Here is a 14,096-nt window from a genome sequence, read left to right as displayed (position 1 = left end):
TGTTCCACGTGTAGATGTATTTCTGGTGTATCTGTGGGGAGGAAGGTGATCTCCACGTCTTACTCTTCTGCCATCTTGAAGGTCTCCTCCTCCACCTGCATACTTTTAACATTAGTTCCCTTTATTTTTTTTTAATGTATGTATTTATTTTTGGCTGCATTGGATGTTCATTGCTGTGCGCGGGCTTTCTCTGGTTGCGGCAAGCTGGAGCTACTCTTCTTTGTGGTGCGTGGGCTTCTCATTGCGGTGGCTTCTCTTGTTGCAGAGCCCAGGCTCTCGGTGCACAGGCTTCAGTAGTTGTGGCACATGGGCTCAGTAGTTGTGACTTGCAAGCTCTGGAGCACAGGCTCGTGGGCTTAGTTGCTCTGTGGCATGTGGGATCTTCCTGGACCAGGGCTTGAACCCATGTCCCCTGCATTGGCAGGTGGCTTCTTAACCACTGTGCCACCAGGGGAGTCGAGTTCCCTTATCTTTAAAATGCATATGATAATGATCTATCCTGAGGAGATAATCCTACAAATAAAAAGCTTTGTGTATGAAAAATAAATCTTAAAAGTTATTGTAGGAAAAAATTATATTAAAGGTACTGGCTCATCAAAATTTATTACTGATTTTTTAAAAAACTTTTTAGCCTACCTGCCTAAACTAGGACCCTTGGTTCCATTTGACTGAGACTTTGAAGCATCCATACTGCTCATGAACTGCAGTTTAAGCATTTATGTTCAGGTTGCCTAACCTTTTCTCAAGGAATAAAGCCCTTAATGAATGGATCTGATCAGTCGTACAAGTAAATTATCACAGATACCATTCGTTTCAAGAGATTTTTAACCTAAATTGTTTTTGAAAATCTTTTAAAAGGTTATTTTATTTTGTTCTGTCTTTTAAAGGTGAGTCGTTCGTCTCTGCTGATTGAACAGCCTGTGAAAAAAAGGCCTATTTTGGATAATCAGGTGATAAATTCCGTGTGTGTTCAGCCAGAGCTACAGAATAATGCAAAGCTTGCAGATAATTCATCTGACACAGAGATGGAAGACATGATTGCTGAAGGTTTGTGGATTTTTCTTTAAGATGCCCTTTAACTTTGACTTTGATTGTTTGAAATAAGACATGGGTGTTTATTCCACACAGATTTTCACTTGGAAGTATTTACTTTTTTTCTCATATAATGTATTATTTGACTAAAATAGTGGGAAAGCTAATCAGACTCTTAATGGTCATATAATTAAAATAGCAAGATTGGTGTTAATTTGTATACTACCAGTTTGACATTTGAAGGAGTGTGGTTGGGAAAAGCTCCATTATATATGAAACTAATTCAGAATTTTAGGATCAAAACAACCAATTCTCTTTCTTAAACAGACTTAAGTAAATGACTATTTTACTGAGTTTGCTTAAAAATTTAGAGCTTCTGGGTTGTTTGGTTTTAGACTTTATGTGTTCAGATGTTTGATATCAGGTGGCTGTTACAGTTGTGTTAAGGACGTAGTCTTCAATCAAAAGGCGATTAAGTTTGTTCATAGAGGAAAATATCACTAAATCTTCTCAGTGTCAAAGAATTTTTTTTATAGACCTTATTCTAATAGTGAATATTCCATAAAAGTCAAAATGGTAATGCAAAGTGACTTTAGGAAAACAAACACAAATAAATGCAAAAATGATATATTTTACTTTTTATTGATTCTGATCATGGCTCTGCAGTTGATACTGTTCAGTTTAATTAAATAGCATTTAATATAGTCAGAGCTCTGTAATAGTGAATTAATTAATATCTGTGTCTAAGTAATTATCCTCAATATATTAATATATTTCATCTAAAATTAATTTATTCATTTTTAAAATATTTATTTAGCATATATTATGTGCCTGTACTTTGCTAAAATTAAGTAAAATAGCATGCTGGTAAGCAAAATAGATACTGACTTGGCTTGCAGTTTTCCTAATTCTTAAGAGGAAGGCACCTCTGTCATTGTGGTAATTTATGAACTGTTGCAAAGTATTTATCACTGTTTTACTTCTTATTTGAATAGCAAAGAGTATGATAGTAGTATAAAATTTTTTTACTGCTAACTTATGTTGAGTTCAATTTGATTTTTTTTTATTTAAAAGAATGTTAAACATGAAAATTTTCAAACATACATACAATTAGAGAGAACTGTATAATGAATCCCAACTCACCCAGATGCAACATTACCCAATTTTAAACATTATTTTGCCACACCAGCTTCATCCATCCCTTTTGTTTTTTTCTCCCTACGTTCCCCCCTTCTCTCTTTCTCTGTTGCTTTTTCTCTTTCCGTTTTCTCCCTTTATTCCTCTGTTTAAAAAAAGATCATGGTTCTTATTGTATTTTGCTAGTACATGCTTCAGTGTGCATCTATAAAAAGTGTACATTTTAATGCTGTGTCACACAAAACAACATTAATAACTGTTTGGTGTCATCTAGTACCTGGTCCATATTCAGATTTCCTCAATTGTATAATTGCTTAAATTGTATAAATGTTCTTTTATAGTTATTTTGTTCGAGTCAGGATCCAAACAGTGTCTACATTTTGCCTTTTGTTGTTATGAACTTAATTTCATTTAATTCCTAAATACTTGCTTTTAGTTATGCATACTGTTTATCTGAGAAAATTTTTCATTTGAGATAAAGAGTAGTAGAGATGAATGTGCAGGGTTTTTTTTTCTTGTCTATAAGAATAAGTGTATAAACAAAAGTTTTCTAGGCTAATAAGCATATATAATATGCTCTCTTGTGTGCACATATTGGAGAGAAATGGAAAACTGCTTAGGAAGCTTCATAGCATATTTTGTGATGCTCATGGTTTATAATATAATACAATTAAAACATATGCTGGCCTATGCTGGAACCTAGAGGAGCTTTTGATCTAGTAGGAAGTAGCAATCTCCACAACAGAAAGATAACTAAGGAGCAACATACGGTAGGTATTAAATGAATTATTATAGACAGTAAGAACTTGGCACGTTAAAACTGGGTGAGATTATTGCCAGTTTGGTGAGTTTTCTGTAGAGATGGGATTTGACCTGGGTCTTGGCTGGTAAAGCATAGATTTAAGATAACAGGAATAACCTTTCAGGTTAGCATACCATGAATAAATGCACAAAAGATGTGCAAGTGCTAGGTAACTTCAGGAGGGGGCAGTGAAGAGTAGACAGTTGGGTTAGAGAAGTAGTGGGTAGTAAGGCAGTCAGATTCTAGCATACTTCGATATTCGACTATGGAGTTAGGAGTTATCTTGCTGTCAAAAGGATGGTTACTGAAGATTTTTTAGGCGGATGACACGAAAAAGAGTGTTTTTGGAAACTCTGCTGGTCACATGTAGGAGCAGTGTAGAGGTTTGGCATGTAATTGATACCTGTAGTCATGGTGGGAAGAGGAAGACAAGGCAAAGGGTAGTTTTAAAGGACAAGATACCAGAGTAAGGAAAAGGGCGATTTAAAGATGATTAATCTATGCAATGAATAATAAATAAGCCATAGAGATCCAATGCATGGTATAATGAGTATAGACAACAATATTATACTATAATCATCAACCTTGCTAAGAGACTTAAACTTAATTATCCCAGTGACTAAAATGAAAGGATAAAAATGTAATGTGATAGAAGTGCTCAATATTGCTACAAAGGCAGTCATATTATAATATATAAACGTATCAAGTTAATGTATTTTACACCTTAAATTTACACACTGTTTATGTTAACTATATTCAGTTAAAGAAAGATTAATCTATTTCATAGTAGAGATATATTTACTGAAAATGTGTCAAATTTTAAAATACTTCATAATTTCCCAAGGTAATTTTATAAAGTGTTTCTGTTACTGTATACTTCGGTGTTTATGGGAAGTATTACAGGGTGAAATGGTGAGGTCACTTATTTAGTGGCTTTGGTTGTAGTAGTATATACAGTTTAATTCAGTATGAAAAACAATGTAAGGATTATTCTTTTTTTAAAGGATAAACTATGTCTCTATTTGGACTGGTTCTATAACCAGAATCTCCAACCAAAATGTGATTTACCAAAATATCTTATGTCTTCCCTGGTAAATCATTACACTGATCATGGTTTCTCTCTCTGCTGCTGATCATCACATGATCTCAAGTCTTCAGGAAAATTGAAAAGTAACTCCTCCTTGCACAGAAAAATTGGGGATCTCTGCTAGTTAGGATATGTGTTTGGCCACTCCATTAGAGACCCAGAATAATACCTGATGAAATAAAGTTTAATTTTCTCTGACATAGTCTAAAGGTAAGCAGGGCAGGGCTCCATTGTGTTGGGCAGCTAAGCTGTCAGTGGCTCTGCCATCCCTAGAACGTTGCTCACATTTCCAAGATAGCTAATCTTCATGATCACATTCTAATTGTAAGATGGGAGAAAGGGCACTACCTGGAATTTGGTCAGAAACTGGCCACACAGGGGGCAGAAACTGTACTTTTTATTTTCAGTGGCCATATTCCTAGCTAAATATTAGGATTTTGTTACTGTGGGAGAAAAGTGAAGAATGGATATTAGGGAAGTGCCAGCTGTCTCTGCCATAGAATCCCATCTTTATTAGCCAAAGCAATAGTTCTTTAAACTTATTTGGCTCTGTAATTTTTTATTTACAAATGTGAAAAAGTAGCCTTGGTAACATTACCAGATTTGTTGAAATTTTGACCAAATATTAGAACTGGACTTTTTTGAATCTGTTGATATTCCTCTCTTCTTTATGAGAAATAAAACTGATGTTCTATTTTTGTCAGGTTGTTAACCCTTAGACCATACCTGTTTGGGATCTCCCCTCTCTCACCAGCAAAAACATTTCCTTCTCCTTCATAAGGTATTCTAACCTGTTAATCAAGTGTTGCATATTATTATGTTAATTAATACAAACTTTTGAAATAAAGCTTTCAGTATAGTCAAAACGGAACTAGTTGACAAATGGGCTCTTTGGGGCTGGATTGGTGGCAGTGGTGGTCAAATGAGAGGTTCTGTCGCCGGTACAGGCTTATCAAGGTCAGATCTGGTTACAAGCATGACAGTGTAAAAGCAATACTCCTGGAAGTATGACACTAGGTCCCAGGGATATGTTGAGGGGCACAACTGTGTGAAAGCCATCTCTAGGTCATTGGAAGGAGCAATTTTTACTTTACTTGCTTTGAGAGTCTCTTGTTCCTCATTGCTACTAAATAGATGAGTTTTGTTTATGAAGACAGTCTTGAGAATTTCCTTGAGATGATCACTTGCTAGTTTATGATTTGATTGGTCATGACAGTGTATTTGGATGTCCCTTGGAACTTCACATATTTCACAGTGTGTTTTTTAGTTCTTGCTGCCTTCACTTAATTTAGCACTTTGCTGTTTGCTTCTCCAGTAACACTGGGATAATGTGGTGCTTGAATGTGCTGAGTACATGTCATCCATGTCTACAGTTCAGAGTCCCTTTCTTCATCTTAACAAGTCTTGCTTAAATGAATAACATAGAAGAGCACATATGGAGCTCATAGCTAAAAGCTTTAGTTAGTGGAGTTCTTTTTTTGTATATTTTATGCGACTTGGCATAGGAATTAGGATGATGCATGAAAATGGCAAAATATGGTGGATTTAAGAATTTAACAGTTTTCATTGAAGTATTTCTTAAGCACTTATTACAGGTCTTAGTACTCTTAGTTCTTATGTGGAAAATAGGAAATGGAACTGTCACTTTTTTATGCCTGCTACCTATTGGGCATTCATGTAATCTTCACTGCAATTCTTCGGGAAGGGTATTTTAAACTCCATTTTACAGATGAGAAAACTGTGGGTCCTGAAGATTAAGTTGCTTACTTACAGGTGACTGCTGCTGCTGAATACTTGAGGATTTAGGTGGGAAGTTTCTTTGGGTCCTGTGGTATGACTTGAAAGTTATGGATATAGAGGTGGAGGGAAGGACATTCTCATTTAACAGAGAAGCACCCTGACAAAAAGGAGCAGAGGTTAGAAGTTACAAAACCAATGGTGATTTTGAAGGTAAATGTAAATTACTTTGTTTTAATATGATAAAACTAAAAGGGACTGTTTTATAATTAGATAAATACATCTTTATATATTCTGTTGTACATTGCAGATCTTTGAGAGTGTTAACTGTTTTAAATGCTCCTCTGAAATCAGACATCAAAATTTTACCTTCTTTTTGGATTCATCCTCATTTTCTCCACTTAGAAGTGTGTTCTTTGCTATATATATTGTACATAGCACAGTGTATCAAAATTCATATACTACATGATGCTTTTTGAAAGGTAGTGACTTTGTTTTATTTTGCACATTTTAGGTAGGTTGGATTCTTAGCAAAATGAACCTTTAAAAATGTATTGCTTATTTATATAGAGAAAACTCCATAAAATATTTTTATGCAGGAGCAAGAGGGAATTGGTGGAAGTGGTTGTTTTGGGGGGCTTTGCCTTGCCAAAGTGGCTATGGATTGAAAAGTTAAAAGACCATTCCTTGTAAGTTTCCTGGAGGGTCTGAACTCTAGCAGCATCCAACCAATGTAGAAGCTAAAAGAAAATTTGCCACAATTAAAGTTTTGGAAGTTTTTTCTTTGTTTTCTTCTTTTTAGAGGCATTAGAAGAAATGGACAGTGAGTTGCTCAAGTGTGAATTCTGTGGAAAGATGGGGTATGCTAATGAATTTCTGCGGTCAAAACGATTCTGCACTATGTCGTGTGCCAAAAGGTATTTCTGTTCTCTTGAATTTCCTAGAGCACAAGCCAACAACTGCTATAACAAAACCAAAAAACTTGCAGAGTTTACCATTAGTCAAAACTAGATATTATAGAGGAATGATATCAAATAGGCATTATTTGGAGCAACTTTGCTATTTAGTTGTTAACTTTTGCTCCGTGAAAACTGCATATTCATAACACATACAGCATAATCTAATATTGAAGTGGCAATCTTCTGGTGGCAAGAATATGCTTAGGAGAACCCCTCCTGTGAAGAGACTACTAGTCCTTAAGGTGTCAAAACAATATTTGTTTTATCAATATTGAAATACCTGGATTTACTTTGTTATATTTTTAAATGTTTCATTTTTTTTAACCATATCCTATTTATTTTAGGTTTCTAAGTGGGACAGCTATAGCATAAGTTCTCCACATTGTTATATTATCTGAAAACAAAATGGCCTGTCTTCTAAACCTGTATTTTCAATAGTAATGTTATAGGTGAATAGTATTACTATCAAAATTTTTAGTATCTTCATTGATCTAGTCGCAAGTTTAGTTTACATTAAAGAACACCCCTCTAATTCTGATTATAAATCCTAATTATAGGTATTTCCCACCAAAGGTGAAGTGTATGCACAGGTTGATTATTTTGAAATTTGTTTTCTATTCCAAAAGTTATTATTCTCTCAAAGAATTTAAGAACTTAAAGATTCATCAAGGGAATTTCTTGCTTGAATACATTATTTAGTATGGTGCCCCAAAAATATACTTAGTAAAACTTAAGTTAAATAACTAGTAGAAGTATTTTCCTCTAAAAATGAGTTATTGGTTTTTCAATTGTCAATCTGTTATTCAGATATTCTTTCATGTTATTGATAGTCCTAATCAAATTATGTAACTCCTATTTTAACTTAGGAGTTTTCCCAGTTTGCATGTACTACAAGAAAGAATAGTGGCTCTCTGATTCTAAGGGATTAAAAACTGAGGGAGGGCTTCCCTGGTGGCGCAGTGGTTGAGAGTCCGCCTGCTGATGCGGGGGACACGGGTTCGTGCCCCGGTCCGGGAAGATCCCACATGCCGCGGAGCGGCTGGGCCCGTGAGCCATGGCCGCTGGGCCTGCGCGTCCGGAGCCTGTGCTCCACAACGGGAGAGGCCACAACAGTGAGAGGCCCGTTTACCGCAAAAAAAAAAAAAAAAAAAAAAACTGAGGGAGAAGGATTGCCTTTCAGAATATTTTAAACTTCTTGACTATTTAGAAATATTTCAGGACATTTAACACACTACGATCACTCTTCTCCCAGAGGTGATTGCTTAGTTGTCCTGTTATGATACCTTTAGGCGAAGCTCTTTAGAGGTTTAGGGGTCCTAACGTAGGAAAATGCAGACGAGAGAAGAGCAAGGAGGAGAGGATAAATTAGGTCTCACCTGAGAACTGCAGTTTACATGTCTGCCTAGCTATCTGTCTAAGATATCTAAATATTTAGGGACTAAATAGCAAGTGTAAAGTTAGTCTCTCTTCTCTGTTCTGTAGTCAGCTAGGAAAGAAGTTTTGTCAGTTATGTGAATGGAAATCAGAAACCTTTAGAGCTGAGTCCACAGATGAGCATAATGAACACAGGAGGAGCTTGTTGAATTGTTTTAGGGTAGAATGAAGTGACCATCAGGACACTTTTCTTTATATTTTTAGTGGAAAAATAGCCTATTCACTCTCATAGAACTCCTTACTTCTACCTCCTGATATTTTCATAAAACATAGGTGAGGAAATTCTTGTCATTTCCCTGAAAAATCATCTTAGAGCAAAAGAGTTTTGAAAATAAGAAATTACAATGGCAGTTTTATGTGTAAAAAAAGAGGAACTGTGTATATTTTTCTTAGCCTTTGTGTAGCTTTTCAGAAATTTGTATCTTAGATCATCTCTTTTCACTCTTCTTTCTAGGGAAGGGGTTGGCAAACTGCCCAGGCTGAGTCCTTTCTGGAGCCTATTTTTATATGGTCCCTGAACTAAGGATAGTATTTAAATTTTTAGGTGGTTGAAAAAGAATAACATTTTGTGACACCTGAAAATTACATAAAATTCAAATTTAAATGTTATTAAATAAAGTTTTATTGGAACACATCCATGCTCATTCATTATATTTTAAAATATATTTATTTATTTATTTTTGGCTGCGTTGGGTCTTTGTTGCTGCTCACAGGCTTCCTCTAGTTGCGAGAGCGGGGGCTGCTTTTCATTGCGGTGCGTGGGCTTCTCATTGCGGTGGCTTCTCTTTGTTGCAGAGCACAGACTCTAGGCATGCAGGTTTCAGTAGTTGTGGCGTGCAGGCTCAGTAATTGTGGCTCGCGGGCTCTAGAGTGCAGGTTCAGCAGTTGTGGCGCATAGGCCTAGTTGCTCTGTGGCATGTGGGATCTTCCCAGACCAGGGCTTGAACCTGTGTCCCCTGCATTGGCAGGCGGATTCTCAACCACTGCGCCACCAGGGAAGTCCCCATGCTCATTCATTATTGTCTTTGGCTGCTTTCATGTTACAGTTGCAGAGTTGAGTAGTTGTGCCAGAAACTTGTGTGGCTTACAAAGCCTAAAATATTTAATATCTGGCCCTTTATAGAAGAAGTTTGCCAGCACCTGTTCTAGGGTGTTGGAACTAAGTAAATGGCATAGGACTCTTTTAAGCTGTCATCATGCCTTATAAAGGTCTACATTAAAAAATTTTAGAGTGCTCACTTCGATAGCACATATTCTAAAATTGGAATGCTACAGAGAAGATTAGCATGGCCCCTGCACAAAGATGATAGGCAAATACATAAAGTGTTCCATATTTTAAATATATATATGTTAAAAATGTATATTTAAAAATATTAGACAGTCTATTTTGATAAAATAAAAGTAATCTTTCAGCCAATTTTAAAGAATTATATATATTTGAATTTCCTGAATTCCTGAGACCCATGAATTCCTTGTGGAACTTTGAAATCTCAACTTTACCTTTTCATTCCTTGATTTTAGTTATATTTGAAAAATATTTTACTAGCCATTTGAGATTTCCCCCTCTCTACTATATTAACCTCTTTTTATTAATCTCTTCAGAAATGATTACCTGGAAAAATAACAATTTGAACGTTTAAATAATTAAATCATAATTTATTTTCTCCTGGAACCTTGAATTATTTTGCAGCTAGAAAAATGAGTTATCCTCTGTATTTTGCAGAGAGTTTCTATCATGCTGTTATTAGGAGAAAATATCAATACCTTGTTATAGGTGTCCAGTATTATATTGAGAGCTATATTATGATGTAAAATGAGGCCACTTTTTTTTTTTTACTGTTAGCATAAGTAAATCTATTGAACACTATGGTTTACTTTCTGAGGTATTACAGACCATAATGAAATAAATGGCACTTACTGATTCACAACTGCACTTTAAGGTCATAATTAGTTACTAAATGGAGTGTCCCATACATCATTTAATTTTTTTCTTACTTGAATTTCCTAGGTACAATGTTAGCTGTTCTAAAAAATTTGCACTTAGTCGTTGGAATCGTAAGCCTGATAATCAAAGTCTCGGGCATCGTGGCCGTCGTCCAAGTGGCCCTGATGGGGCAGCAAGAGAACATATCCTTAGGCAGGTCTGTAGAAACTTTGATTCAATGTACAATACCCTTTTCAGAAATACAAGGAAAGTGCAATGCTGTATTTTACCTGTACTACATTTTCCAGCTTCCAATTACTTATCCATCTGCAGAAGAAGACTTGGCTTCTCATGAAGATTCTGTGCCATCTGCTATGACAACACGCCTGCGCAGGCAGAGTGAGCGGGAAAGAGAGCGTGAGCTTCGGGATGTGAGGATGAGGAAAATGCCTGAGAACAGTGACTTGCTACCAGTTGCACAAACGGAGCCATCTGTATGGACAGTTGATGACGTCTGGGCCTTCATCCATTCTTTGCCTGGTATGTGATTCACCACTTTGGCCTTAATATTTGTCTTGGGCACACACAGAGGAATGACGTTAGATCCATCCACACCTATTGCACAAAAGGGTTAGAGAAGTTCTATGTATATGTACTCATTAAATGGCATTTGGTATTGAAATGTGATCTGTCTCCTCTTGCTTATTCCCTCAGCACAACTGGGTATTTTCTCATACCCCCCAAGTCGATAAAAACTGACTAGTCCTGCTTCTGCTGTGACACCTCAGCCGGTGAAGAGATTAAAGGTGCTCTCTTCTCTTCAGTCTGATTTCTCTCGAGAGGTCAGTAGAGAGATTGAGTCAGACACTTCTTCCCTTCTGCTCTTCCAGTTTTCTATTCTATTTCCTCCTTATTTCCTAATTTAACCTTTTTTAAATGAAGTAAGAGAGACTATAATTTTTTTTTTTACTTTTTTGAAAGCTAATCAGCACCTTTTAGAATATAAAAGTTTGGCTTCTTTTAAAAAAAAACCAAGCTGTTTCTTTTAAAGGAGGCTGCATTCTTTGATTCTTTGCAGTAAATAGACATCAAGAATACTTCTGAAATTAAGTAGACAACTGAAATTCAGTTATGATATTCCATTCCAGTATTGAGGGTTACTTTCTTATTTATGTTTTCTGCTCTCTCATTTGGTACTCTTTCCATCAGCTTAAGTCATTATGTTCTTTATCTTTTTTCTTTACTACAACAATAATCTTTTATTTCCACTTTCTCTAAGGGGCTGGCTACTGAAGACAGCTGCACCTTTGCTCATCATGAGACCCACACTGCTATATATGTTAAGACAATATATATTTTTTTAATCAGCAAACCTTTATCATTCACTTTGACCTTATGAATATAGAAAATAAGGTTTTAAAAATATTTGTTCCATTTTGGTTTTTCAGTGAATCTGTCATATCTCTTGACACAAGCTTTCCAGAAAAATACATCCCCTTTGAACTTGTCTACAGACTTATTAAAATTAATCCAGCTATTTTTGCTAATTAATCTTTCTATGAAGGTGACCACTGTCTCAGAAGCAAACTTACAGCTAAAGTGTTGGGAGTTCCCTGGTGACCTAGACGTTAGGATTCATCGCTTTCACTGCAGTGGCCCGGGTTCAATCCCTGGTTGGGGAATCATCCCACATGCCGTGTGGTGCGGCCAAAATACAAAAAATAATAATAATAAAAATTAAATTAATTAAATAAAGTGTTGTATGAGTGAAGAAAGTATATTCAGAAGTACTCTGCTTTTTAAAAAATTCCTGGCTTGTGATGGGTTGACTTAATGAACTTTCGATTTTATGGTGGTACAAAAACGATACACATTCAATAGAAACTGTGCTTTAGTTTTGAATTTTGATCTTTTGCTGGTGATATGAAGCACAGTACTGTCTCCTCAGGTTGGGTAGGGCAGCTCCCAGTCAGCCACGCTGTCACGAGGGTAAATAGCTGATAGAACCATTCTGTACCCACGCAACTCTGGTTTTCACTTTCAGCACAGTAGTCAATAAATTACTTGAGACATTTAACACTTTATTATAAAATAGGCTTTGTGTTAGAAAATTTTGCCCAACTTACAGTAGGCTAATGTAAGTGTTCTGAGGACGTTTAAGGTAGGCTAGGCTAAACTATGATGTTCAGAAGGTTAGGTGCATTAAATGCATTTTCGACTTGATGTTTTCAACTTACGATGGGTTTGTCAGGATGTAAGTTGAGGAAGATATATGTACAGAACTCTGAAATTTTATTAAATTATTGTTTCAATAGCTTGTTTTAGAAATGTTAAATAAGTTTTTCTTTTTTTTTTAAACAAGGTATGGTCACTTTTAAAGAAAGATGAAATTGTTTAAAGAAGGGATACATTTTTCATGGAAAGAGTTTTAAGCATGCATCTAGGAAAACTTAGGTGTGATTTAAGTGCTGACCATGTGGGTTTAGAATCTGCTTTAAAAAGCTGACATATTAGAGAATGGTGAGTCTTCACTGGGTGTGGTTTTAATACTTAGTGCAAAAAATTTTAAGTTTTATACCAGTCTAGATATCTTGAGAATTAACGTTGGAATTGACACTAATTCCTGAGGCTGGACTTTGATTCTGTCATCTTCAGACATAGTCTTCCAAATGGAGTACATGAACTGTCAGCCTGATTTCTCATTAGGGGGAAAATATTTCTTTTCCTTTGGGGAGGAGGAAAGTAGTTGGCCAAATAATTAACAAATAATAGATACTGCTGATTCTTCTATGACTTCATATGCTTTTTTTTTTTTTAGGACTAGTTTTCTAATTTTCCCCAGCATCCATTTGCCATGAGACTACTCTTGGCTGCTTTATTAGAACAAAGGCTAACTCCTTTGTCTTACTCTTGCTTCATTTGAATTGAAAAAAATTATTTCTTATAACTTGAGATGCTTGTCTTATTGAGTTCATCAAGACACTTAATTTTGTTGCTAATTGTTCAGAGAACATTACATATAAAGCAGACTGCTTTATAATTTAGGATTGCTTGATACTGTTTAAGAGTTTGCTGAATATAACTCTGCTTTTCTTTTACCTGATTAAATGGGAGTATTTCTAAACTGCTTTGACAGGCTAAATAACAAGCTTATTTGTGTGATCAGTTAACATTTTCTTTCTCAAAGTTTTTCTCTGAATAATGCCTGTAGCTTAAGGTAAATCTCAGCCAGAAAGCCTTTATCTTTATTTCTCTATGTTCCTCTGGCCTTTGTAAACTTCCTTTTGAGCCGCTTTCAGCTCATTCAGGGCTGGATTTTTTTTTTTTTTCCCTGAGCTTTTCTCATGGAGTGAACAAACTTGTAAATTTTGTAATCTCTTGTATTTTGTTTCTTTCCAGTTGAGGTTAGGTTTCCCTCTTTCATCAGGGCACCTATATTTATTCCTAAAGTTTTCTCTTCTCATTGTGTAATGTCATCTTGTGAACCATCTTGGTGGGACCATGTTAGAGCTGGTATGCAGACCAGTCTCAGAACTGTTACCAGAGTGAAAAATTATTTTCTTCAAAATTTTTGTACATTAAAAAGTTCTCTATAGGAACGGTTCTTTTTACTCTCAGTTTACTGCAGTTATCTTCCTTAACTCTTCCTTGATACAGTGAACTGCCTTTTGCAAAGATCACTTTAGTCTGTTGATCTGTGAATCTGCAGTAGATTTGGTTTCCCTGTAGGCATATAAAGTAGGTATTGTCTAAAAACATAGGACGGTTTACTGGTTTTCATAATACTGATATTGGGACTTATTAATTCTGTAGTATTGAATGCAGGTAATATCTTTTCATCATCCTTACTGATGTTAGTTTTGGGGTGGGGTGTTTTGTTTTAGGTTTAGCTGGAAAAGTGACTGGACATTTGTAAGGTTCATTTGAGACCCATGTCCATGTGCAGAGGTCCATGCCCATTCTGATGTCTGCTTGTGGTGATGT

The 14,096-nt window shown here is 35.7% G+C and overlaps 1 protein-coding gene and 1 non-coding gene across 12 annotated transcripts in view; both read left to right on the top strand.

The window, feature by feature from the left end:
* The window catches only part of PHC3 (polyhomeotic homolog 3), an 85,959-nt gene that overhangs the window by 60,659 nt on the left and 11,204 nt on the right, over positions 1-14,096 (top strand). For 8 of the 11 annotated variants that reach the window (XR_004349696.1, XM_032630670.1, XM_032630675.1 and 5 more), the window contains 4 exons: positions 888-1,047; positions 6,598-6,712; positions 10,197-10,329; positions 10,421-10,652. Coding sequence is in view for 7 of the 11 variants with exons in the window: in XM_032630670.1 (XP_032486561.1) it covers positions 888-1,047; positions 6,598-6,712; positions 10,197-10,329; positions 10,421-10,652 (640 nt within the window). In the remaining 4 variants the exon portion in view is untranslated. Of the gene's footprint in view, positions 1-887; positions 1,048-6,597; positions 6,713-10,196; positions 10,330-10,420; positions 10,653-10,826; positions 10,955-14,096 lie in introns of all 11 variants that reach the window. The other 3 variants (XR_004349699.1, XR_004349697.1, XR_004349698.1) reach the window with 3 other exon arrangements.
* Positions 9,420-9,526, top strand: LOC116753746. Its single transcript, XR_004349847.1, has one exon. It is a non-coding gene; the product is annotated as a U6 spliceosomal RNA (small nuclear RNA).

This window comes from Phocoena sinus, chromosome 4, assembly GCF_008692025.1.
Source record: "Phocoena sinus isolate mPhoSin1 chromosome 4, mPhoSin1.pri, whole genome shotgun sequence".
NCBI classification, from domain to species: Eukaryota; Metazoa; Chordata; class Mammalia; order Artiodactyla; family Phocoenidae; genus Phocoena; species Phocoena sinus.
The sequence above is the reverse complement of the archived record's forward strand: the minus strand, read 5'-3'. Positions and strand labels throughout refer to the sequence as shown.